Source organism: Aulonocara sp. 'chitande type north' Nkhata Bay, linkage group LG12, assembly GCF_057382095.1.
Source record: "Aulonocara sp. 'chitande type north' Nkhata Bay isolate Kocher_YH1m ecotype deep benthic linkage group LG12, A_spYH_male_GT1.1, whole genome shotgun sequence".
Classification (NCBI taxonomy): Eukaryota; Metazoa; Chordata; class Actinopteri; order Cichliformes; family Cichlidae; genus Aulonocara; species Aulonocara sp. 'chitande type north' Nkhata Bay.
The window spans coordinates 36,675,369-36,702,691 of record NC_141355.1 but is presented as its reverse complement, the minus strand read 5'-3'; the positions used below and the strand labels follow the sequence as shown (position 1 = coordinate 36,702,691).

The window sequence follows — 27,323 nt, the reverse complement described above, 5'->3', positions numbered from 1 at the left end:
TCAGAGTATAAATAGGAGCACTTTAATTTCATGTTCCATTGCACGCCGCCTAAGTGAACAATTACATCGAGGCACATTTCTCCACGTTAAGACTGACAGAAAAATGGAGGGCAGAAATCAAAGACAAAGACGTTGGGGGGGTGCGGGACAACAGATTGTCACAGTGAATCAGTGAGGAGTCAGAAAGAAGGTGGTGATGAAGGAGAAGAGGAGGAGTCGTCCGTGAAATAGTGCTGTCCCAAAGGAACAAATCTTTTAGGTGTTTTTCAGATGAGCCATTCGTTTTTCTGTGTAGTTCAGATTTTTTTATTCACTTGTGGTCCGAGTTCTCATCCAAACTCTACTGCATTCCTTAAACACGTTTCACATAATGGCAACACTGGATTTGGTCATGATTGAGTGTCTTCCAGTGGGTAACGTTGCCTGGAACATTAGTATTATTTAAATTTGAAACCTTCTCTCCGGGTACTCCGGCTTCCTCCCACAGTCCTAAAGACATGCAGTGAGTGCGGATAGGTTAATTGGAAAACTCTAAATTGCCCATAGGTGTGAATGTGAGTGCGAATGGTTGCCTGTGTCTGTGTGTTACCCCTGTGACGGACTGGCGACCTGTCCAGGATGTACCCTGCCTCCCTCCCTAAGACAGCTCCATAGGCTCCAGCCCCCCCGTGATCCTGCAAAGGATAAGCGGAGGTGAATTGGATGGACATTGTGCAGATGCAAGAGACAAATAAAGAGCAGTACTTCACCCAAGCCAATTTTTATCTGTAGTTTCAGCTGAGACTAAGTCCCAGGAGGATACCCAGGTCTTTAACGGTCGTTATTGGAAATGACTGTGTAGTACCTGTGTGTTAGTGGATCCATAGTGCGTTGGTTTGCCTAATGTGTGAAAAATCCTGGGAGGAGATAAGAATCCGTCTGGGGACTGAGTAAGGAAGGGCATACAGTGTAGAAATCTGCTACTTAAACATGCTAAGAGCAACTTTAAATTTAAATTCCTGTGCTTAAGGTTTTAAACCTGCCAAAATTAATTTAAACACAAGATGTAAAAAAAAAAAAAATCAACCATAATGTCTTTATGTCCTGAACCTTTATGGTGTGTTGAACAGATATCAAATAAAGCTTGGTGGGGCTGCACTTTTCTATAATATGTTTTTGTACAACAAGGCGGGACAATGAGTCAACGTTAAGTTCATTTATGAGCACGTTCTTTTATACAGTGATGACTGCAAAACACTTCTTGGAGAAGCTGAGGTATCTACAAAGAGATATTTAAAAGGTAAACAGCAGCACACCCTGAAACCAGCTTTAACCGACCGTGAGACCCCGAGCTCAAAAGGAAGAACTTAATATGGAGACCCCACTTAACTTATAAGGTATGCAAATTTCAAAGCTCTGTAGGTAAGTCAAGAAATCCAACAAAGTTCAAAGATTCCATATAGTTCCATATATATAACAATTTCTCAGATCTAAGCACAAAAAAGAGTAAATAGATAAAAAATTAATAAAAGTAGGTCAAGGGACAATCGCAATACCCATGGGTAATATGCTGCCCCCTGCTGGTGAAAGCTAAATTCTGCACAAGATCATTACTAAACAAACTAAGCAAACAAACAAAAAAGACAGAAACTTGATTTCAGTGTGGTGCTTGAGCTCAGGATCAAACTGCGCAGCAACACATTAATAAATCGTGTTTTGGGTGATATCATCTAAATCAGTGATAGCAATTTTCTTCACTCTGCTATGTGATGGCAACTGTCTCAGGTGCAGGGATGTGGTACAACCCAAACACGTTATTTTTGTGATGCAAATGCACCAACAGGAAGAAATTATTGTTTGGAAAAAGAGGACCAGGTCAGTGTTTTCAGTGGTGTCATAGAGGAAGATATTTGTTTGTGGAATAAGTGTTTCTACAGCTCAGCTGTTGAATTAACTTTAAGTAAGAAAAACATGTAAAAACAGAGCTGAAAAAGGCATGGATGTGATGCTGGTGAATGAAAGCCTGTGAGAAAAATATGCCAACATAAATAGAAGGAGTTAATAAGGTTGGAGGCAACGAATGACTGTAATGGATTCGCTGTTTTACAAGTGGAACCAGTTCATGAGTCCCTACCAAAGAAGACTGATTACTTTTTAAAAAAGTGTGTGTGTGTGTGTGTGTGTGTGTGTGTGTGTGTGTGTGTGTGTGTGTGTGTGTGTGTGTGTTAATTAAACACAGTTTTAAGTCTTAGGTCAACTGTTTCTTAACACTCTTGGAGCAGATTACAGCTTGAACTACAGGAAGTGGCACCAAATACGGCACGGTTTTTGTAACAAGTTCACAAACTTTGTTTATTGCACCGGAGCAGATAGACTGAGAAGCTGTGTGTTCCCTCAAATTTCTGGGAACTTAGACACTGTGAAAATCTGCTGCACACTTTCCTTCTGCGATAGACACAGCAAGCTAAGGTGGAGAAGTTCAGCCATCATGAACTCTGAGCTCTGATTCTCCACCTCAACTCTAAGTTAAGGTAACTTATCTGTTGCTGCATAAAGATAAAGGAGTGGCCTTTACTTTGTTTGTTAGTGCAGGAATGTTGAACGATTCTTCCCAGCCACTTCTCAAAGGTTATCTGGGGAAATAACGAGGTGTCCCCAGGCCAGCCGAGAGACATAATCTCTCCAGCGTGTTGTGGGTCTACCTCGGGCCGTCCTCCCTGTAGGACAGGCCTGAAACACCTCACCCAGGAGGCACTCGGGAGCCTCAAATCACCTCAACTGGCTCCTTTCGATGTGGAGTAGCAGCTCTACTCTCAAGCTCCTCTGGAACAACTGATCTTCTTTAAGGGAGAGGCTATAGCCACCCTTCAGAGAAGGATCATTTCCATCACTGGTATCCATAATTTAATTTTTTCAGTCACTACCCAAAGCCTGTTATCATAGGTGAGGGTATCATAGGAGGCTTTTCCATAGCTCTCTTTTTACCACGATGGACTGGTGCAGCATCTGCATCACAGCAAATGCAGCCCCAATACATCTGTCAGTCTGCCAGTCCTCTGTCCCCTCACTCGTCTGTGAGGTTAGAAAACCAAATGCCTGCAACTCTTCTCATTTGGTTTTATAAGTAAACAAGGCTCTTGTAGGAGAGTTTACAAGAAACTTAAACAAGTCCAGTCGCATTTTTCCACTCTGCATTTTTCCAGGTCAGGACTAAATGTCTCTCTACTGACTTTCTTCCTGACAGCTTGCTGGTATCACAGATTTAATCGTTTCTTTTTCACTTTGTCGCATGTTACACACCATATGCAAAAGATGGAAATAGCCACAGCTGTGTTTGTCCGGTTTTGAAGTTTGAGTGAGCAACTGAGAAACGGAGGACACTGCACACTCATGGTTGTTACTTGTTAATCAAAAAGTAGCCACACTGTACAACACAGCCTGCTTTACGTGTATTTTATGATTAATGAGACGTCGTTTGCAGAATTAACATTATGGCGTATTTAAAAACACTTGAACTTGGAAACTGAGATCATAAACTCATTGTTTACTGAGATCACAGGCAAAGTGAGCAGATGGATCTTTTCGCCGTAGACCTGTATACAGTCCAAATGTTTTTTAAACCAAAGGAGTCTTCCCTCAGACGTTAGTAGACAGAATGCAGGTTTACTACATTTTTCAAAAGATATATCACTTTTTTATTCTCTGTAACTCTGGCAAAAATATAAAATGAAGGCAGAAAGCAGAAATATTTATTTAAAAATGAACCTTTCTAATTTATGATCTGTTTACTATGGAAGAGGATTAGGGCCACTTCCGTAGTAACCTGAGATTGACTGAGTCAGAATTTAGACTTCTAGCTTTTACTTCACAATTCTGAATTCCATCTTAAAATTCTTAGGTTCCTAGAAGTTTGGACTTTATCTCAGAATTTTCACTTTCTTGTCGGAATTTTGCCTCTTACAATTCTTACTGTCTCATCAGAATGCTGATTTTTGCCTCAGACGTCTGAGGGAAGTTTGAGGGAAAGTCCATAATTCTAAGTCTCATCAGAATGCTTAGTTTCATTTTGAAATTCTATCTTGTTTCCGACAAGAAGTAAAAATTTTGAGGTAAACTCCACTTTTTTTTTTCTTCCCAGTGGCCATTCCCTAATTCTCTCGTATTGTACTATCAGATACTTTGGTAAAATTATTTCATGGCCTTAAAAATCCATTTATCTTTGCCTTTTCATTATTTGCTACAGAGCAAACACAACTGAAGTCAGCATGTTTAAATGCTCTGCAGCAGATAAAAGACAGTAGAAGTAAAAGGCATCTTGTGCATCCTCCTCTGTAAGTTCTCTTGTTTAAATTCTTCCTATCTACTTCTTTTTGCAGGAAGTCGCTGCCAACTGTAAGCCAGCAAAATTTATTAATAATTCAGGCAACGTCTGCAGCAGCAGCAGGAGATTCTTATTGTTTGCCCTTGCATGCACAGAGTTACTATCTTAACTTGGCATGGCAGCTGACACTTTGCCAGAGTGGATGTGCTGAGAGGTGTATTAGAAGTGATAATGAAGAACACACTTCCACTTGAGAATGAAGCAATTAAAGAGGGGGTGTAAACAGCAGAGGGAGGAATGAGTGTGACTTCATTCCTGAGGGAAACCTCCAACATCTCTCACACCTGAGAGGTCTGCAGAGAGCGCCGGCTCTGATGAGGATTCCCGATGACAGTTAGCGACAGGAGGATGTAACACGGTCTCGCAGTGAAGCGGGAGGACAGCGAGGAGACTGAGATGCACTGAACAACATTTAACACGTGCTCCACCTGCGTGCTCCGGCATCACTGTTAGCAGTCATGTGACCTTGCAGAAGCCTGTAGATTCAGACAGAAGACATTGTTTGGCTGCACACTCAGGCCAAGTTGTGCTCCATTTAACAAAAAAAAAAAAATACTGCATGGGTAAAACTAGTAAAAGGTCCCTTTAAAAGTTTTATCTTTATGAGCAAGTCTCTCAAACGAGACATTGGCTCTCAGTGGAACTACCTGCATAAATAAAGGTTAACATAAGTTTATTAATTCCTTTTAATCCCAGAGACGGGCTGCTAGGACATAAAAGTGTATGGAGTTAAATAATTACTTATAATAATTTACTCAATAATGATTGTTTCCAAATGATAACTGGATGTTTGAAGTGTAGTTTAACACAACAGAAAAATCGCAAAAAAAAGAAAAAAAAATCTAAAAATGGAACTCTATTGTTGTAGAAGTCTGTTGTTTAAATCACTTCTATCAAAATTGTAACAAGGAAATGTTTGCCTCATGAAATTTACATTTGTGGGCTACAGCTTCATAGGAGCCCAGCGATTCTGGACCTGAAGTCCAGTTCTTGAGGAGACTTTCAGCATTTACAGGTTCTTTGCATTCCAGGGTGGCCGGACAGAAATGGTATAAAGACAAAGACAAGGTACTCAAAGAAACTGAACTCTATGAATTCTGCAGCTGTAAAGATGGCCTGGGTCAAGTTGAACTCCTTGCAGTACCTCTCAAAATGTACTTCATTAAGCACAGATTGCAGTCTGGTTTATTAAAGGGTTAAAATAAGAGTGATCTCAGTCTGTTTGGTTTGAGTTTTGCTGGGACTTTTTGCTGCATCTCCCCTCATATGATGTCCCATTTTTCTTCTGAGTAAAGTAAATATGAAAAACCACACAATGTGCATTTGAATATTTAAAAAATGTTCTTATTATTAATTTAGGTTGTTGCTCTGAATATATTCTTACGTTTAAAAATATTTCTCTTTGTTTCAGTAAACTGATTTTTCCCCACTGTTTTAAAATTTCAAAGATAACCATATTGTGAATATTTTCTTTATCATAACAATGAAATCTGAGGTGATTACATATCTGAATGTCATGTAATACTATCCATCAGCAATCACCATCAACATAAATGAAACTGATTAGTGAGACAAATAATTCTCCAATACGTGTTTATTGCGGTTTAGGATTGAATCATCATCAGAGACTGGCGTCCCTGAGTAATTATGGGTGGCACGGTGCATCTCCGGGATCAGTTGAACCAGGTAAAATCCATTAAGGGTGCTAGACACGATTCCTAAAACCCAAACCGAAAACAAAGCCGTTTATATTTACGGTAAGAACTATTATTACTCATGAAATGAAGCTTTCACGTGAATAGAGTCCCATATGGGATTTTGAGAGAGCTCATTAATGCAGAAAAACAAAGGTTATTTAAATTATTAAATAAAGAATCTTCTAAGGATATTAGCGATAATAGTAAATACTGCGTTATTTATTTATTTTAACTCAGGCAGACGTTGGCCACGTTGGAAGGGTCCATTAGTGATGACGTCTGTGTGATTCGGAAGATGTTGTAGCTAAAACTTCAGAAATATTACGCGTTGTGTTTGTTTGTTTTTTTAAAGTTAATATCAACACGTGTTTACAAATGCGTAGTACATATTATAAGCCCCAGAATGGCACAAACTGCAAATATGCCAAATTAAAAGGTGAGTTTTTTTGTTAATATATCTTTCCCCCTTTTTTATAGCTCATTGTTGTTAGCTTAGCCCTATAAGAGCCAAGCTATAATTAGCCACTAGTTACCAGACCGCTTTGGAAATGTCGCTATTTTAACGTCGTCTTGGTTAACTACGGCATACTCTACATCAAAAGCATAATTTTACCTTTGGTTTTGTTCAGGTGGTTTTTCAGGTACAATCGGCTCGTAAAGAATGTATCAAGGAAGTACGCTGTGTTTAAAAAAAATCTAATTTTGTATTTGGTGATACCGTGCTCGCCACAGACTTCTACAGTGTTACATTAGCTGTAAAATTAACGCTACAACACAGTTTATTGGCAGAATTTGACTGTAAATGGAATCTTGTATAAATATACAAACTTTATTGATAATTTGGAACATGGTCGCGAGCTTGGATCTAAGCTTGGACCGTGATTTGTATAAATGTTTGTTAGCACTTAAGCACCTAAAATCGCCACATTAGTGAACGGAGTTTGGTAGAACGTAACGGATAATCTGGAAAGTTAGCTTCGGTAACATGAGATTACATGGAAGACAAGCCAGTGGGTGCAAGTAATGATAGCTTCTGATAATAGCTCCACACAGATGTAGGAGAATCAGCTTTCACTTGATGTTTTGCTGTCTTCTTTACTCGTTCAGCTCCTACACAGACCACTTTGATTTCTTCTCCACTCGAATTACAAACTCAGATGCCCGGACAACAAAACAAATATCGCTTAATGCTATGTTTTATTAAAAGAGTTCTGCCTCTATTGAATCTGATCTTGATCTGACTTGCTGGTTTCAGGTTCGGGTCAGATTAAACCAGACCCTGCTGGCTCAGACATGCCTCAGAAACCACAGAAGAGCTCTCAGACTGCACACTACATCGAGCTGGGAAGTTATCAGTACTGGCCTGTACTGGTGCCCAGAGGTATCAGGCTGTACACATACGAGCAGATCCCCCCGTTTCTGAGGGAGAACCCCTACATCACAGATGGATACAGGGCATACTTGCCCTCCAGGCTGTGCATCAAAAGGTGAGAAGGACCCTTTAACCTGAAATCAGAATTTTCATCTTCAACACCACAACACAGTCACTCCACTAAAGTCAAGCAGTGCCTACTTTTTGAACACCTCAGAAAATTACTTGCGCACTAGGAATCACAGTTAGAAGAAGAGCCAAGTAAAAGAGGAGACTTAACCTATCCCACATGTTGATATGAGCCTTGAAAGTGTTCCACAATTCAGCTTTTGAAGCTTTCTTCAGTGAAAGCAGGTTAAACATGCAGACTGCCAGTGTTTTTCTCTTTTTTATGTCAGCTGTTGAAACTATGATGCATTCCATTATATTAATATTTAAAGCCGACTATAAGGAAGATAAAAAGATTCTGAACAGGTCACATTACAGATTTGATTGTTGTGGAGCTGCTGTATGATGATGTCATTGTGTCTTGGTGTAACGTGCTGTAATGGTACTCTGTGATTCCCACGCCTCGCTGCAGAGGCTGATTGATTTTGCTTCCTGACATTTGTTGTAGGGTCAATGCCAATAAAGATTTTAAGGGAGTTGGGCAACTCGTGTTGCTCTCTAGTTCTAGTTTCAGTGGTTAATGGAAACGGTGAATCCAGACTGTTTATTGATTGGGAGGTAATAGATGCTTGTCAGACATTTATGTCGGGGTGTATAATTGTTCAGAGTTTTGGTTCATACCTCTGGTTTTCTTTAGAGGGAACTGACTGTGTGACTATTTTAAAGCTTGTAAATGACCTTTGCAGCCTCTTCATCCTGTCCAATGAGACGGTGAACATCTGGAGCCATCTCCTGGGCTTCCTCCTCTTCTTCTGTCTTGGGGTGTACAACATGGCCTCGGTGCTGCCGGCTGTTGGCGCCTCCAGAGAGGATTATGTCATCTACTCCATTGGACTCTTCTGCTTTCAGGTACAATGCTGCTATTGTCTTCTGCTTAGACATCATCTCACATTGCTTTTATATAGAATAAACTCATCAGAGATATTTCAGTTCTCCTGAGCTGTGGTTAGATTGAAGTTGGCAATTACACTGCTCATGCACTAATAAATCTCAGTATATTTGAGTATTGAAGAAGGCAAATATAGGCCTCTCTAGATTTGGCTATTCCAGGTGTTAATGAACCTGTTGGATCACTTTGTACACTCATCATCACCTATAAATGTAGCCCTTAAAATATCCAGACATGCCTGTACAAGTGGGTGAGCCCAGAGTTGAGCTTTTTCCATTGTTTCAGTGGATTCAGAAAATAAAGAGCAGGGTTAGTGCAGTTACTGACGGGCGGGATAGCGATTGTAGTTTGACACAATGTGAACTTTTTACCTTTTCAATGTGGTTACATGTCATAACACCAAGTATTATGTTCAACATCATAATCACTAGTGTGATTAAAACACCACGTTTATTGCTTACTCTCAAACCTGGTGTGGAAAAGTTCTTTTATTTCTTTTAAACAGTTAGATTTCAGATTCAAGTATTAATTTATTTTATATAATAAATATGTCTGGGGCTTGACATTATTGGTATTCATTAATTATATTGCCAGTTTGTGTTTTTGTTGCATCTCAAAACGTATTTAGCTGTCTTGTTTTGACCTCAGTGTCCCGCTTTCTGTTAGAAGCTCGTGTTCTGCTTTTTCTTCTTGGTCTGTGGACGTAAACGTGTTTTATAAATAAAGTTATTTTCATTATTAAATAAATTTGAATCTAGCGTAAATCCATTCTGTGCCGAGCTTCTTTGCAATGCCCGACTGTGTGTTTTGCTGTCCTCAGCTGTGTATGCTGTGCTCTGTGGGTTACCACCTGTTCTGCTGCCATCGCTCAGAGAAGACCAGCCGCCGCTGGATGGCGCTGGATTACGCCGGTGTTTCCATCGGCATCCTGGGCTGCTACGTCCCCGGAGTCTTCTACACCTTCTACTGTAATAACGTAAGCTCACCTGAAGCCTTTCATATAAACTGCTCTCTCTTAGACGGAGTTTAAAAGTGACGATTTCAAATCAAATCACTTTTATTGTCACATCACATGTGCAGGTACATTGGTACAGCACATGTGAGTGAAATTCTTGTGTGCGAGCTTCACAAGCAACAGAGTTGTGCAAAATACAATAATGTAAACAAGCAAAATACAAGAATGGCTACATCTGAAACTAATAAATATATGTACAATATATAATAGTATATGCATTTCTGGATGTGTATACTAAATATTTTTGTGTGTGTGTGTGTGTGTGTGTGTGTGTGTGTGTGTGTGTGTGTGTGTGTGTACATATTTTACAAATTAAATAGAGTAAACAATAAGTAGAATATTTAAAATAAATAAAATAAAATATACAGAGTTGAATATGTGCAAAACAGTGGCATTACTGTACAGTATGGAGTGCATAATGTTAAAGTTCCAGTAGTGAAGCTGAGGTGTCTATGACGTGTTCAGCAGTCTGATGGCCTGATGGAAAAAGCTGTCTCTCAGTCTGCTGGTTCGGGACCGGATGTTGCAGAACCTCCTTCCTGATGGAAGTAGTCTGAACAGTTTATGGCTGGGGTGACTGGAGTCCTTGATGATCCTCCCCGCTTTCCTCAGGCACCGCTTCCTGTAGATGTCTTGGAGGGAGGGAAGCTCACCTCCAATTATCCGTTCAGAGCACCGCACTACTCGCTGGAGAGCTTTGCAGTTGTAGGCAGTGCTGTTGCCATACCAGGTGGTGATGCATCCAGTGAGGATGCTCTCAATGGCACAGTGATAGAAGGTCCTGAGGATGCGGGGGCTCATGCCGAATCTTTTCAGTCTCCTGAGAAAGAAGAGGCGCTGCTGCGCCGCCTTCACTGTTTTGTTTGTGTGTACTGACCACGTAAGATCCTCAGCCAGGTGTACTCCAAGGAACCGGAAGCTGCTCACTCTCTCCACAGCAGCGCCGCTGATGGTGATGGGGGTGTGTACTTCTCTGCACCTCCGGAAGTCCACTATCAACTCCTTTGTCTTTGCGACGTTGAGGGTGAGATGGTTGTCTTGACACCAGTGGGTCAGGGCGCTGACCTCCTCCCTGTAAGCCGTCTCATCACCGTTGGTGATAAGACCCACCACTGTAGTGTCGTCCGCAAACTTCACAATGATGTTGGAGCTGTTAGTGGCTGTGCAGTCGTAGGTGTAGAGTGAGTACAGGAGAGGGCTCAGTACACACCCCTGTGGAGCACCAGTGTTCAGTGTGACGGGGGATGAGGTGATGCTGCCCAGTCTGACCACCTGGCGTCTGTCAGACAGGAAGCTAAGGATCCAGCTGCAGAGGGAGCTGCTCAGTCCTAGATCCTGCAGTTTCCTGTCCAGCTTCGAGGGAACGATGGTATTGAATGCTGAGCTGTAATCTACAAACAGCATCCTCACATACGTGTCTCTCTTCTCCAGGTGTGACAGGGCAGTATGTAGTGTCAGGGCTATGGCATCATCAGTGGACCTGTTGTGGCGGTATGCAAACTGTAGAGGGTCCAGTGAGTCGGGTAGTGCAGAGCAGATGAAGTCCCTGACCAGCTTCTCGAAGCATTTGCTTACGATGGGGGTCAGGGCTACAGGTCGCCAGTCGTTCAATGAGGAGATGGTGGAGGATTTGGGTACAGGGACGATGGTGGCCATTTTGAAGCAGGCTGGGACTACAGACAGAGAGAGGGAAAGGTTGAAGATGTGGAGGACCTGAGGACGCGGCCGGGAATCCCGTCCGGACCAGTAGCTTTGCGTGCGTTCACCTTCCTGAAGCACTTCCGCACATCCTCCTCAGACACAGTGTGCGCACTGACGTCATCCGCGGTGCGCACACTGTCCGGTCTCATGGTGTTCGCTGTGTCGAATCTAGCGTAGAATACGTTTAGATCCTCACACAGAGAGGCCGTGGTCTGCGGTGTGCTGGTTTTCCCTCTAAAGTCTGTGATCGTGTTTAGTCCCTGCCACATACTCCGAGGGTTGTCAAACTGTTGTTCCACCCTGTCCCTGTACTCACGTTTGGCTGCTTTGATCGTCTTCCGGAGTTGGTAATGTGCATGTTTGTAGTCCGATGTGTTCGCGGAGGCAAAGGCGGTGCTCCGTGCCGCGCGAACATCTCCGTTAATCCAGGGTTTTTGATTTGGGAAGGATTTAACTGTTCTGGATGGGACGACATCTTCCACGCATTTCCTGATAAATCCGCAGACTGAGTCTGTGTATTCATCAATGTCCCTAGCAGCCACGTGAAACATTTCCCAGTCCGCGTGATCAAAACAGTCCCGCAGCGCAGACTCCGATTGGTCCGTCCAACAGTGCACCGCCCTCCGGGTTGGAGCTTCCTGTTTCAGCTTCTGCCTGTAGGCGGGCAGGAGCAGGATGGAGCGGTGATCTGATTGGCCGAATGGGGCGCGGGGGAGGGCTTTGTACGCATCCCGGAAAGAGGTGTAGCAGTGGTCGAGTAGCCGATCTCCACGAGTGTTAAAATGGATGTGTTGGTGGAGTTTGGGTGAGACTTTCTTCAGGTTTCCCTTATTAAAGTCTCCGGCTGTGATAAACGCTGCCTCTGGGTGTGCGGTTTCCTCGCTGCTGATCGCGCTGTACAGTTCCCTGAGTGCTCGGTCAGTGTCGGCTTGTGGGGGAATGTAAACAGCCGTAATAATCACTGCTGTAAATTCCCTCGGTAGCCAGAATGGCCGGCACTTAATCATCAGGTACTCCAGGTCCGGTGAGCAGAAGGATTTGACCGGGTGCACGTTCGCATAATCACACCAGCTGTTGTTGATCATGAAACACACACCACCGCCTCTGCTTTTCCCAGTAAGATCCTGTGACCTGTCCGCGCGGTGCACAGAGAACCCCGGTAGTTGTATTGCGGAGTCCGGTACTTTGTCCGATAGCCAGGTTTCTGTGAGGCAGATCACGCAGCAGTCCCGCATCTCTCGCTGGAATGAGATCCGTGCCCGAAGCTCGCACAGCTTGTTCTCCAGAGACTGCACATTAGCCAGTAATAAACTGGGTAACGGTGGTCTGTTAGCGCGCCGTCTCAGTCGAACCAGAACGCCAGATCTTCTCCCTCTGCGTCGGCGTTTGCGGCCTCCAGGGCCAGAGAACAAAGGCGTCTCAGGTGAGATGAATGGGGGGTCTGCAAACGGAGCGTCCGTGTTGCAAAACTTGAACTCCGGAAAGTTATAAGAAAGACCGTCTTTTATGTCCAGTAAGGTTTGTCGGTCGTGCACAAGGAGACATGTGCTACTCGTGAAAAAATGAAGGAAAAGTAAAATTAAACACAGAAAAAAGCTGTTGCTTGGGGGAGCTCGCGACAAGGCTGCCATACTCGGCGCCATCTTGATAATAGATTCACTGATTGATTCACTGCGCCGAGTGTTGTCGAGAAGCCTTGTTGCTATGTTTTGTACCATCTGCAGACTCCAAACTATAGACAGGTTCATTGTTTGGAAGTATTTGTAATCTGCACATAACAAGACTGTACTAGCCTTTTGACATACTGGTTGAAGTTTCCATGTTGATAGAAAGTAACGTCCAGGTTTCTGGCACATTGCTTTACGTAGGCTGTTAGTCATCCACGCTGAACAGTGATACTGAAATATGATCAGAGACTGTGGATTATTCTGAGGGCAGTTATTTGGAGTTCCAGTGTTCTGGGCCTGTATGTAGATTTTTGTTTTTTCTGGACTGGACGAGACATAAAACTGGCAGTAAGCGACGTAACAATGCGAGAGTCACGTGTTTAAACTTGCAGATTACATAACCAGGGATGGTACACGGACTGGTTCTTAGATAGCATTTTCATACTCCAAGTACTCAAAGCACTTTATACAAGTTTGCCTCTTTCACACACACAAGCACTTGTTATTAGCCCTTTTCTACTAAAGTGCTTTCTATCTAACATTCAGAGGGCAGTAGAGGTAAACTAGAGGAAATGGATACAACAACGGGGTTTTTTTCCTTTCTAATGATGAAGATCTTTGCCATGGCCACATAACATCCAAGGCCAGAAACCTTCCTGTTTGAATACTTTTACTACCATATTAGCATTTCTTTGTTATGCAGACAAACTGTTGAACTTGCAGAGATGAAGCTCTATCAGGAAAATGCGAAGCTGAACGTCCTCATGCTGGTAGAAACATCGTGGGCTACACGCGGTCTTTCAAAATAGGAAGAGTAAGATGTCCTGAGTTTGCACTCAGTGCCTAGTGTTATTCATTAGCTCATGCAAAGCTATTCCTCTGCTGTGGTTTTATCTAAAACCACGCTGTTGTTGCCTTTCTAACCCTGTTGCATTGGAGCAGTAAAAAGCTCGTGCACGTTGCCCATCTCCTCATCCCTCGAGGTTTTGCTGTTGTGATGGATTTAAGCTCACTCTTTCCAGAAACAGGTCTCCGTGTGACCCAGACTTACTCGGCTCAGCACTATCTTTTACTCTGACTTTTCTGATGCGACTTTACAAAAGATGCTGCGTCACAGTTTACTGCTGCCAGCACATTTTTCCAAACAAAAAGCAAAAAAGATCAAAGACATAAAAACTAATCGGCTTTAAATTCATAAGCAAGGTCAGAGGTAAACATCCTCGCCACATTATTCACTCTGAATCCTTATCTCTTAACGCTGAGCACCACGTCGCCCTCTGGAGCTGAATCCGTTTAAATCCTTTAAAAAGTGCTAAATGTGAGAAGCTGCCCTGCAGTCCTCTGTGACTCAGCAATGCTGTGCTTCGCTTGTATTGTAAACTGCTTATTATTTACCCTCGTGAGTCGAGTTCAAAGTGGCGGAGGACAGGCAGAGCAGGCAGACTGCTTCTCTGTCTTAAATCCTGTGTCCTTGTACTCATCACTTCAGCCTTTTATGTGCTGCTCTCATGAGCCTTCTTCAGTCTCAAGAAAGAGTCAGGCTGCTGGAAGCCTAACCTTCATTTTGTCCAGTCTTTTTATAGTTTTGCCTTCAGAAATGATAATTACATGTATTTTTTTTTAGTATTTTATTTTACCAGGCAGAAGTGATGTTGGTTCAGCATAAAATAGATGTGTAAGTGTTTTTGTAGGGTTAAAAAAAAAAATGTTTCCGCTCACATACCTGGATGATCGGACTGAATTCAGAAGTTTACAAACCACATCTGTATTCATGTCTGCAGAAAAACAGGCTTTATATTATCTGGAACAATGTCGGTGACAGCTCCGAGTCCATCTCCTTATCAGAAACTTTCTCACAGTCAAACATTCTTCCTCCGTCTGGGTCACATCCTGTGCTCTTTTACCGTTTCTCTCAGAAGAGATACCCAATCCCTAAATGCCTCTTTAATGCGTTTAGCACCATGTTGGAGTTAATTAAATGCACCCAACTGCACGATCCACTTGAGATGAAGTCTGTCTGATCCAGTTGAAGCTGTAGCTCCGGTAGCTTTTGCAGTAGTTTCTCCTGACATTTCGTGCAGTTACAGTAATGTTTGGGTAACACAAAACCCTGATGCAAACTTGGCTGTCGATCGGGTCATACCATTGGGGAGCCACTGGTCTAATTAGTCCCTCTTAGGGCTGCCACGATTTGTCGACTATCAAAATCGTCGACGACTGATTTAATAGTCGACGCGTCGTTTGAAGCTTTGTAAGAGGAATAAGTGGCAGGATTTAAGAGTGTAATAACGGACTGAAACAGAAGATGGCAGCATTGCATGTACAAGGATGTCAGCTACCGTTAAACCCCGAAGAAGAAGAAGAAGAAGCAGCAGCTGTGTCCCAGAATTCATAGCGCAGCCCAGCTCAGTTTCCAACAATGGCGGCAGCTAGTTAGTTTTAATATTACTCTTATTATTCTTTCTGGGTCACAAAATAAACGTTTAACATATTTTCAGGCGAGAATGTAGCTGTGTAAACCTCAAATATCTGCTCAGTTTACCAGGACACCACATATTTTCAAAAGCGCTCCGACGTTTTCGGAGACGTCTGTTACCCACTAGCTCGTTAGCGAGCCGGGGGCTAGGCTCACTAGCGCCGTGAGAACACCGGACTCCCCGCAAATCGTTTTCAAACCCACCGCTGTCTTTCGCTAATCAGGTTAAATATATATGAGTCACTTAGATAACTTAAAATGTTATTGTTTGGCTTTTTTTTTTAGTATTTTATTTGTTCCTGAGTAAATCAGTTTGTCTGAGATTAAAGTTATAGTTTTTACACAGCTGAATAAACGTCAAGCAGACAGCTGATTATCAGAAGTGTGAGATGCTCCAGAATATCCTCCAGTGTCCTGTTATATTTTAGATAGCAAGGAGTTTATTAAACTTCACCGAAACAATCTGCAAATTTCATTAAAATTTAATAAACTATCATCTTGTCTTTATTTTTAGTTAGCACAGACCTTACACACTTAAAGCTGTAAGCTAATGATAGTTATATAAAAGCAGATGCTGCTGGTGCAATAAGCTGTAGTTTTACGTCTAATGGATGATGATCTGATTAGTCGACTAATCGCAAAAATAATCGGTGACTAGTCGACTATCAAAATAATCGTTTGTGGCAGCCCTAGTCCCTCTGCCTATTTTCTTATCATATTCAGAGTTATGATGAGGAACTGAGAGGTCACCAGGCCATCACGGGTCATGACATGTAAGGTGTTGGGGAAAGCTGGAAAGACCGTAAGAAGGCAGAAGGATCATGAAAGTTAGAATGATGCCTTGTTTATGGACATATTGGTTGTGTTGCACGTCAGTGGTGACATCACCACGAGACTCGTTGCAATCGCCACTCTCACCAAACCTCTGCATGAGTGCTGGTTTAGGAGGAGAACCAGTCACACCACATTACAAAAATAAAGAAGTGTGGCTCAGTTGGAGAGGCACTCCTGCAGCTCTGATGTCACTCTTGGTGTGTGCTGCCATTCACAGGGGTGGAAATGGGCCCTGAGAGTGAAGCTGTGAAAGCTTTGTTAGGTTGCACTTTAGTTGTTCTTCAAAAGGTTACTTTGTTACTCACTGGAGAAAATAATTGGTTACATTACTCTGCCACATGTTTCAGATGTGCATATTCACACAATAACCAATTATGAACGACTACCTATCCTCACAAGGACACACAAGATCTTTCATTAGTGCCTAAATATGAACGCAAAGATGGGCAACCAGGTCAAAGAAGACTTAAATGATTTTACAGAAACTACACTGATTGCTCGTACCTGCTCCTGTTACCTGAGGCAGATCAGGCTCTGGATGCTTTGCTGGGGTCAGCATTTAGCATTAATCTGGGTACTTCATTAGCTTTATGTGCTAGTGCTGCCTGTGCAGATGCTTGGCCTGTGTTGCGTTACCTGTAGTAGTTTGGACTCATTTTCCTGCCCTTTACGTCAATAAAAATCAAAGTAATTATAAGTGAAATGAGTGCAGACCACCTCCTCCTTGAGTCAGCTGATTGTAGTGCGAGTGCACACAAGAGGAAAAACATTTTTGGCATTGTTTTCTACTGTCTTACGCCCCCTCACTGGTAATATAAAATTAATTGATGATAATCCTAATAGCTGGCAGTACAACACCGCTGAAAGGGAGGACACGGTTGACGCAAACTGAATTATGGTGAAGCTTAAATTCAAGATGTTTTAAAGTTGACCTGAAATAACCACAGTGGTGTTTTCACGTATGTGATCGAGTAGCTCTACCTCAGAAGCCCACCTCAGACTGCTCGCTGCAGTCGTGTGTGTGCACTGAGCATCGGTTTAACATCGAAGCACAGTCCTCCCCGGAGACTTCTCAGCTCAACATCCTCAGCCTGAGAAGCAGTAATTGAATAAAGCTGAAGTGGGCCCTGCAGTCTGGCTGTGCTGATTGACTCATTGTTCCCGGTGAATAAGCAACACGACACCTTCGCCGCGCTCGCCGTTTGGAAAACAGCCTCTGATGACACAAGCCAGTTCCTTATTCCAGCCGCCCACCACCACCATGTCCCTTTTTTTTCTGTCCTATTTTATTTTATTTATTTTTTTGAACTCCTGAAGTGTTGGCCGTGCTCCTCACTGTTCGCTTTCCCCCGCATATTGGAAGCGCCGGGTTATTTTGCCCCCAGAACGTAGCTGAAATCTGCTCCAGCCCAAACCAGATGGCCGCGTTCACGGAGCGGTCCGTCACTCCTGTTCCCCACCATATGACGTTCGCAAGTCCGGGAGCCGTCTAAGCGAAGGTCCCCCTCCTCCTCCTCCACCTCCCTCCCCCTCGTCCTTGCCAAGACTGGGGCTCTGCTTCTGGGTGGCTCCTCTCCCGTGGCACGCCAAGTCCCCAAAGAAAAACAGATTTTTTATATTTAGCCAGTCAAACTCTTGTCTCGTCAAGAGTGTTTTAGAGATGCAGATTTGGAGGAGAGAACACTGAGTCTGCGAGGAGAGGAGCTTAAAAAATTTGGCTGAAGCAGAGCGGGGCCTTGTTCCTGGTGCAAATTTATTCACTGTGAAATTCAGCAGGACTCGTCACATGAGGACGTGTGACTGGACGAAGGCCTACATCCACACAAACGGACAGAAGGGACCGAGACGAGGCTGCCCAGACTTTAAACACTTACTTATAGAAGTTTAAATACCAACTGCAGACAGATTAGCATTATAGTTGTGATAACAGCAGATGAAACAGTGGGAGACTTTTAACTGATTTTTTTTTTAATTGTACTGCAGTACAGTAATATATAAACCCTGAGTTATTGTCCTATAGTTGTTCAGACATCAGAAAAAAGAAGCTGTGTGCACCACGTTTGAGGAAACTTTATTTCTGACTTTGCAGAAACACGATGAGGTGGTTTCATTTTTATCATGCTGTGTTGTCAGTTTGACCAAATTGACAGTTTCAGTTTTGCATGTACACTAAATTATTTCAGGGTTTTCCCCCCATTGGGAACTAAATCTCTGAGGAGATTGTTTGAGTGCCCCCTCCAGCTTTGGTTCAGGAGTGAGGGAACAAGTGAATAGGAGATTACCGGATGTGTTTTTGCAGCAGTGTGGATGCTGTAGCGGTGTGTTGTGGTGAGTTTCCCACTCAGTCTACGTTCCTACTCTCACCTATAGCCATGAGCTGTGGGGAGTACCTGTAAACAGCAGCAGAAATGAGCTTCCTACAACCCAGACCCAACCCATAAACAGCAGAGCAAGGAAGGATGAATGCCTTTTTTTTCTCATAAAGTTTGAGTCTCAACCTTATTTGTACTAAATTAAAATAACAACTATTACCACTACTATTACTACTTTGAACCTCAGAATCTCCAAAAGCGATGTGATAACTGCCAATTCAGCTGTATCAGCTACCAGTGATCTGCTTGATAACATCAAGGATTTCACCCTTTCACAGCCTGTAACCTGTTCTTCTTTGTGGCCTTCAAATCTGAAAGAAGAAAAGCATAGCAGATCAGCGTTAAATAAAGCTGATTGAATGATGAGAAAGCTGCGCGTGTAAGAGGGTCTGCTGAGGGAAGCATCAGCTGAGTTTGCAGTGAGCTTCAGCTCGTTTGTGGTTCGGTCATAGTAAATAAAGCTCTAAAATAACACACAGTGTTCGTCCTGCTCATCACCAAACAGCAGGAAGCTTTCAGCAGCTGAAGAACTTTCCTCAGGACTCCATGAGACAGACAATCTTCAAACGAATGAAACTGTTTGCAAACAGGTCCCTCACATCAGCCCAGGGGCTGTTTCGCTTGCTTCAGCTCCCTGCGAGTTTAAAAATCGCCTGCCTGGTTTTCTTTTCTGCTTCTGAAACCGACTGAGTTTCTTTTAAGTCTTGGGACCATCGGATACCTCCAGCATGCGAAGGACATCTTGGAAAAAAAAGCTCAATCCGCCATGAAGGGAGTTTACTGTGTAGCTGGTGTGACTGAACTCTCGTCTTCCTGTCTGTGCAGTACTGGCGGCAGGTGTACCTGGTGACGGTCCTCGCCATGATCCTGGCTGTGTTCTTCGCTCAGATCCACCCTCATTATCTCAGCAAGCAGTGGAAGCAGCTGCGCTCGATCATCTTCTGCTCGGTGACCGGGTACGGCCTCATCCCCACCGTCCACTGGATCTGCCTCACGGGAGGTTTCTCCTCTGAACTCGTCCAGGTGAGCGTGCTCAGTGTGGTCCCCGTAACCAGTGTTCACTGCTGTGATTCCTTTCTTTAAACAGACTTAAAACTAGCGATTTTGGCAATTTAATGAGGTCCGAAAGCAATGAGAAATAATTTTCCTGTAGACTTTACGACTGTCTGATTTCTTTTGCCAACCACAGTCGCCCCCTGCTGGTCATAAGAAGAAAAGAAATCCATGTTTAATGCACAGTGATCGGCTTTACTTTGCACAAAAAATGTACTTCAGTCTGAAAAATCTCTTTAGATCAACTGATGATTATTAGAAAATGAACATTTTAACTCAGGAGTCTGTGGGACCGACTTTCAGGGCAAGCCTCAAGTGGCCATTAGAGGAACTGCAGTTTTAACGGCTGTTGAGGGTCCTCCTTGATTGATCCACTTTAAATGTGTTTTCCTGCTGCTGCAGTAACACAATCTGTTGGCTGGCTTTAAATGCTTTTCAGTGCTGTTAGGTCAGTCAGCAGTTCTTCCTGCACGTGCCGTTTTGTAACTGTGGGCCATTTTTGTCCACACGCTGGTCGAATCAATGTTTCTTCTTCCTTTCAGGCGTTTGTTCCTCGGGTCCTGGTGATGTACTTCATTGCAGCACTGGCTCTCATTTTCTATGTTTCCAAAGTTCCTGAGCGGTACTTCCCAGGTGAGATGACTGTTTTTATTTCTTCATTTCCTGTTTGATTCGTTGTTTTTTTCGTCCACTCATAGTTGGAAAATAACAGTAATCTAATACTGCAGAGAGAAACATTGAAAATGGGCCCGAATCTCATTAAAATCTGAAGCAAGCTGAGTGTTCCTGTCTCTGCAGGTCAGCTGAACTACCTGGGCTCCAGCCATCAGGTTTGGCACTTGCTGCTAGTGCTCATGTTTTACTGGTGGCACCAATCAACAGGCTTCATCATGGCGTACAGGCACAGTCAGCCGTGCCCCAACACCCCCCAACACGCCTAGATCGCTGCTCAGCACGCCAGGACTGCAGCTCCGATGAACCGTAAGCGGCCGTGTGACTTTTTTAAAAGGAGACCTGTTCTGCTCAGTTTCAGCTCCATCGTTTTTATTTCTGGACTCCACTAGAGGAGCTTTGCATGACTCACAGTTCAAAGTAATTCTGGGCTTTGGTGTAGCCCCTCAGCTGTTTTTCCTCCTCTGCCTTTAAACTGACTTTATTCTGATTGGCTGCCCCTCATAACCACAAGGGTTCGACTGCAAGTGGTAGTCTAGTGGAGCGTCTGTGGTCACAGCCAGAGCTTTATGACTAAAATGACCTTAATGGTGACGGCCGTGTAAGCTTCAGTTTCTGATCCGCTCAACGATGCTTTGATTACAGAGGAGCTGTTTAACAGACTGCTGAGAAAACTTTGCCGACTGCAGAGAGTTGGGAGTTCACTCAGATGCAGACTGTGGCTCAATTTAAATAAATCAGAAAAAAGAAAATCTTTAATATTTAAGCAGATGTTTGGGGGTTAAAAGGCTTAAAGGAATCAAAGAATCAGCAGGTGGAAGACGAGGAGCAGCTGCTCTGTCAGGACATGAGGTCATTCCAGTTACAGAAAATAAGAATCTAAGCATGAACACTACTGTATATGAAGTGTCTTCTGTCTGTTTTGTCAAAACCTCACATCGAAGCCTGTTAGAATATGTCTAAAACCAATAAAATGAAACTGAACCTTTTCAGGTAACACAGGTGATTTTTGATGCTTTTAATTGGCTCTGTTCACAGCTGATGTGTTGTTTCCTCCTCAGGTCGTCTGCAGAGACTCTGTTCTGGTCTCGGTCCATCAGTTTCCTCACAGATGGACTCCCTAACCTGTGAGTCTCTGTGATGAGGGAGGAGGAATAAATCCAGCGTGTGACGTGACGTTTGAGTACTTCAAGCTAATAAGAAACAATACGGACCTCTGCGTCGGACTGACAGCTCACCTGAAATCACTCAGACTGTCACCTTTATAAACTCCTTGAGGACTTAATGTTTGTGTGTAAACCGCAGACAGCACTGAAGGAACGGGTTGGTAATGTTAGTTTTTCTGCCTGGAAATGAACCCGTGTCCAGCTGTTTTTAAAGGTTGAAAGCTGCTTCATCTGAGAGCAGATTCAGGCTCGTCCCTGAAAAAGGAAATGAACTAATGTCAGTATTATTATACTACAAGTAAACAGACTCAAGATTTCTGATATCTTCTTTAAAAACAGACTCTGAAGTCTTTGTTAGTGGAAATGATCAAAGCGTGGGGATGATGTTCAGACAGAACAAACCAAAGAGTTTTGTGAAACAAAGTGCGGACTCAGATGGTTTCATATAAATGTACCCGCTCTATTTCATACCTGAAGCTCCGTTGTTTTTTTAAGCTGCTCACTTCCTGTTCAAACTGATGTTCATTTATATGTAAAGAATTTCACAGGATGCTTGAAGGGGAACTTTAAATATTTCAGTTATTTTATGTTGTTCGTCTTTCAGTGGTAACTCTGTGGGGTGAGGGTGGCTGTGGGGATGCTCGTAAAGTTTTATAACTGCGTCCCAGCCGAGAGCTGCAGTTCAGTTCTGCGTTTACTTCCATATAAAAGATGGGCGTAGCTTCCTGGCCCGCTGTCCTGACCTCAGTCTGGTCATAATGAATAAAATGTGACGTCAGGTTTGGGTCGTCGTAAAAAGACGTCCTAACAGGAAGTCAGCGATGGCCACTTGAGCTATAAGGAAACCTTCACCATCCCTGCAGCGCTATGAACATTGATTTGTTACTACAAACTGTTTTTTGAGCATTTGAACAATCAAACTTAAGTTCTAAAACCCTAAAACATCAGATTTTGTAACTAAGCTGGGACAGTTTTTAGATTCACGTGATTTAAACATTTCACATGAACTGCATTAATATTTCTGTGTAGCGTGTGGCTCTTAATATCGACTGTAAACTCTGATCACGTTACAACAGAACTTTTATGACAAGCAAACTTCATTTTTGAAAATGTATTTTTTCTCTTCAGCTTTTTAAGGACATGTTTTTCCAGCTCGTTTAGGGTGATGTGCAATGTTTTCATGGCTCTCCAGTGCAGCGCCTCTCTGCTGTCTCACTCTGGAACGGAAAGCCGGATGTTTTCTGTGTGACCGTTTAATGTTTCTAATGTTGAAAAGGGGGAAATGTTCTCCGGTTTGTGGTTCTGTATTTAAATTATTAAGAAGGAGTTTCTTTTTGTCTTAACAGACTCATTTTGTAGGAGTGGACAGTTTTATATGTTGACTTTTCATACCTGAGGTCAGACTCTAAATAAAAGTAACCATGTGCTGTTTCCAGATGTTTGAGATGAAACTTTATTTATTGCGTCCAACAGCAGTATAGCATGATAAATACAATACAAGACTTACCCTGGTGAAAAAAACAAAGATGGGAGCGGTCGTATGAAATGGTTCAACTGGTGTAAAAAAAAGAACAGAGCAGGCTGCTGGTTTCATTCAAACAAATGTGCCAACGGTGGTGGAGCTAAATGCAGTGTTTAAGGCGGTCGATGAAGAAGCACAAAGTTGTTTAAGGAAGATTTCATCAAGAAACAAAAACCTGAATAACATGTTTTGCCCTTTATGAATGCACCTCATTCTGCAAAGGCAAAAAACCAAACTGAACAAATCCCATCAAGACATGAAACCGTGACGCAAGTAATCAGAGCTCGATAAACCAATAAAACCTGTCCCACATACAGAGTCCTGCTGCCACGAGTACTACGCTCACTGCAGAACCAAACATCGAATCATCCAACGCATCGTTTTTCCCTCACAGTCTGAATCTGCTCCCCGGCCTGTATTACTGTAGGGTCCTTAATAAAACGCCATGAGGAATTTTGCTTTTAAAAGAGCAGTCTGATATTTTAAGGAGGCGGAAAAAGTTCCATGCCACTCTTCTTTCTGTATTTATAGTTAAATCTACTCCATAAGCTCATTTACAGGAATTATCCACATATGATGGTGAAGCAGGCAAAATAACTTGTTGGTCAGCACCATAAATCAGTCAGCACAAAAACATGGACTGTATGAAAACTATTTTAACCAGTTAAGATTTTTATGTGGGATTTTATTTCTTTAAACATAAAGGACAGTTTTAATTATCAAACGGCTACAAAATAACCAAAAGTTCCACTCCTAGCCTGAAAAACAAACTAATCGTGTGCTGTTTTCTAATTTTTTTATGCCTCCTGGCTACAAAGATGAGCTTTAAAGCAGCGCCTCTAAATATGAATTATTTAAAGCTTGGAAAGAAAAACCGTACTGTTCAAACACCAAACTACTGCTCAAAAACTGGTTTGAGTGGGGCTGCGCTCACAGACGGGGTTAAATGAAAACCCAAGAGAAACAAGTCGGGTTTATCTGAAGTCGCACTGTTATTTCACCCTTTCTTCTTAATTCATACCCCCAATTTTCTCAAGAGGTTTTTACATTTTAATTCTGGTACATTGACTCACGGCACCATCTTGTGGTGCTGATTGGTATTACATGAAAGTACAGCCCGGCTCTAATTCAACTTCAGTTGATATCGCTTCTGCACAACAAAGTCCTTTTTGTCATAGCAGTTATTTCTTCACATTCTGGTGACATTTTTAGTCAATTTTAAAGCTTTTACGCTACTTTTAAATATACAAATGTACAACAAGCACCTTCACAGAGCAGCTAATGTGAGCCAGTCTCACATGCACCTGTAACAGCTACAAACTTTGGGGTTGGAGCAAAAATTACTTGAAACACTTGACTGGCTTTAGTTCTTTCATGGGACTTGTTCACACTAAACCTGCAAACCTATCAGTTTACCAACGGTGAAATTCCCGATGACGTAAAATGCCGAGGTCGTTGACAATGCTGGGAAAACAGCGGTACAGCTTCTGCAGGGCTCATAAATCCTAAACTAGTCCTCTAACGTGGCTTTGTGTGTTTTATTTCTAACAGAGAAATGTTGAGTTGTAACTTACTTAAAAAAAATAAAAAACAATTAGAGTTCTTACTGCTAGAAAAAAAAGAGTTAAGATCCTAAATTTAAACCTGACCCAATTAAGAGCTCCAAGAAGAAGAACAAGATTCAATCCCTTCTAATGCATCACAAACCACACCCACATTTAGCTGCATAAAGACTACTGTGACATTATGCATAGAGAAGAATCTAATAAAGACAGAACTAAGAGGTTCAGGAAAACTCCCAAATGATTTCAAAAGACGCGCGAGGCTGACGGCGTCGTGGTTTCCGAGGTACTATGAAGCAAGGCAGAGCCGAGCTCAGGTAAGGCTTCGTGGTGCTAAAAACAAAAACATGTCGGCAGATCAGAAGGCGGGCCGGAGAGAGCTTTTCACAGCAAGACGAGCGGTCGAACGCGAAGCTCAGAATCACATTTTTCTTTTGGTTCCAAACAGCGTTCAGATGCAGCATTAAAGGCTTTTCAAAAACATGTGCAGCTGAAGGATATGTGGAAACGCCACTCGCACTCCACAGGGTTTGTTATCCAGACTCTGGTGTATTAAAACGCTCTTAGAAAAAAGTTTTAGCTTGTTGGTTAAAAATGATCCCAAACCAAGAAAAGGAAAGCAGCCGACAGAGCGGGAAGACGCAGGTGGAGTCACTGCTTTGAGGGGAAAGGTGCGGCTCCGAAGGGGTCGAGGTCCAGCGGCTGTGAGGGCGCCGCCTGCTGCTGAGGTCCACTGTGGATGACCAGTTCTGTGAAGGGCACCGCCCCGAAGTCATCCATGATTCGGCTCTCTCCGTGCAGAGAGCCCGTCCAGGACTTACCGTTGGCCGTGCTGATGTCGCCTTTTCCGTCGCTGAGGCCTTGGTACTGGCTGTGTCGGCCGCCGTCCTGAGGGTGGAAGGGTTTGGCTCCAAACGGGTCTAAAAGGGCGTCGTCCACCGGCAGAGACGCTCCCTCGGCCATCGTTATATCCACACTGATGTTCTCCTTAGAGTCAGAGGTGCTGAGGAACTCGTTGCTGCTCTGCGAGTCTCTGCGGCCGACCTTCTTGTGTCTGCGGACTCGTTCGGGCGTGCGATAGGTCGGCTTGTTAGTCTTGCGCCCTCCCGTCGGTGTGCCGTGGTGCCGCTTGCCGTTGCTGCCCCCAGCCGTGGCTTCCTGTTTGGTCTTCCGCTGGCGGGATGACAGCTTCTGAAGGCTGCGCTGCTTCAGCCTCTGCTGCTGAGGACTCGCCGACTCCTCGAAGGGCGTCCGGAAGATGTCTTCGGCACTTCTGGAGGTGGTGGGAGGTTGGGCGGTGGGGCTTGGCTGGAAGGGAGAGAAGCCAAAAACATCGATGCCCTCAGGAGAAACTGGCGGCGTTTGGCCCATGGGGACGTCACCGCCACTCCTGCTCGACCTCGAGAGGTTCCGGCTGAACGGCGCTTTGGTAAAAACGTCAAACTCGTCTGCCGCCTGCTGCTCATGGCCGACCTTGAAAGGCGCTTTAGTGAAGATATCTGTGACCTCTGGAGGTTCCACAGGTGAAGCTCCTCCGACAAAGGGCACGGCACCAAAAACATCCACAGGCTCCACAGCTCTCACTCCACCAGGGGACTCTGGGGGCGTGATCAGAGCCATCCCAGAAGGAGGACTCCTGGTGGCAGCAGTCGCTCCTTTAGCTCCTGCAGGTTTCTTTGAGCGGTTCTTCACCCTGCTGGCATCATAGTCTGAATCTGAGCTGTGTTTGTCTTCATCCTCCTCTCCCTCCTCCTCAGAGTCCATCAGCAAAGGCCTCTGTCCAAAATTCTCTGGCTCGGTGTCTTCACCATGCTCGCTGTTCAACGCCTCCTCTTCCTCCGGCTCTTCGTCCTCGCTGCTCTTAGGTGAAGGAGGGTCAGACTCGAAGTCGCTGTCGGACTCGTCGCCAGGCCTGCAGTTGGTCTTCCTGCTCGGTTTGTGCTCCTTGTGGGTCGGCTGCAGACTCTCAGCAGGTTCAGGAACGCCGACCTCCTCGCTGGTCGGCTCGGCCTTCTGCGCACTGGTACCTGCAGAAACAAAACACAGATAATACAGATGTTAACCCCTGATCCTTCCAGATGTTTGATAGTTTTAACAACTGCCAAGTCAGATTTCTTGAAGGCATCCAACCCTTTTCTGATCTCTCCAAAAACAAAACTCAGTTTTCCATTTAGAAAACCTCACAAACCTGCAATGACTTCAGATCACACAAAACCAGTCAGAATAATAACACTGCAGGATGTGTAACTCAAGTCTTTGCTACTCGTGTGTCTCGACAAAAACAAAGAAAGAAATCAGATCAGGACCAATCCCCCAAAACTCCTGTGCAACGTTAACATAAAAGAGCTATTTTATGGAAAATCGGTGACATCTCCCAGCTGGCAGCAGGTTTAACATGCCTACATTAGAAAATGATTTTGACACAGGAGGACTCGCAGGCAGAAGACGAGGCTGGTATCAGAACGCAGGTCATAAAAGATTTTTTCATATGACTGAGCAGCATCCATCCCACATGCTGTCGAGACCCCTAAACGTTTTACCCAGTGAATTCCACAGAGCAGGCATCCAGGGTCTCAATGCCAGTTTCTGTTCCTCTACAAAGTGAAATATTTTGGCTGTGACTCATAAGAATAATTTTATTGATCCCAAAGGGAGATTCATAGTTTTTACCCGTGTCTTGGAGAGGTTAAAGTTTTTAAAAAAACTGAGCTTAAATGAGGCAGCTGTTAAAATTTCATGTAGATTATCTCCTGAAGTTGTTGTAAACGCCGAGGCGCTCTGGTTTCACATTTTTCTT

At 43.6% G+C, this 27,323-nt stretch overlaps 2 protein-coding genes across 5 annotated transcripts in view; one reads left to right on the top strand and one right to left on the bottom strand.

Moving 5' to 3' along the window:
* Positions 1-4,407: 4,407 nt before the first annotated feature.
* Positions 4,408-22,879, top strand: paqr3a (progestin and adipoQ receptor family member IIIa). 4 transcript variants are annotated; one of them, XM_086315458.1, is made up of 9 exons: positions 5,412-5,428; positions 5,969-6,046; positions 7,313-7,544; positions 8,284-8,446; positions 9,307-9,462; positions 19,377-19,574; positions 20,147-20,237; positions 20,403-20,585; positions 21,338-22,879. In XM_086315458.1, the coding sequence occupies exons 3-8, from the start codon at positions 7,351-7,353 to the stop codon at positions 20,543-20,545; spliced, it is 945 nt and encodes a 314-aa protein (XP_086171584.1). In that variant the 5' UTR covers positions 5,412-5,428; positions 5,969-6,046; positions 7,313-7,350; the 3' UTR covers positions 20,546-20,585; positions 21,338-22,879. The 4 variants fall into 4 exon arrangements, with proteins under 4 accessions (XP_086171582.1, XP_086171584.1, XP_086171583.1 ...); XM_086315456.1 differs by having other exon boundaries at positions 4,408-6,046; XM_086315457.1 differs by lacking the exons at positions 5,412-5,428; positions 5,969-6,046 and adding an exon at positions 6,329-6,493.
* Positions 22,872-27,323, bottom strand: part of bmp2k (BMP2 inducible kinase) — a 57,249-nt gene continuing 52,797 nt past the window's right edge. Inside the window, exon 16 of the mRNA XM_086315455.1 lies at positions 22,872-26,553. Within this exon, the coding sequence (XP_086171581.1) occupies positions 25,178-26,553 (1,376 nt within the window). The 3' untranslated portion in view covers positions 22,872-25,177. The remainder of the gene's footprint in view (positions 26,554-27,323) is intronic.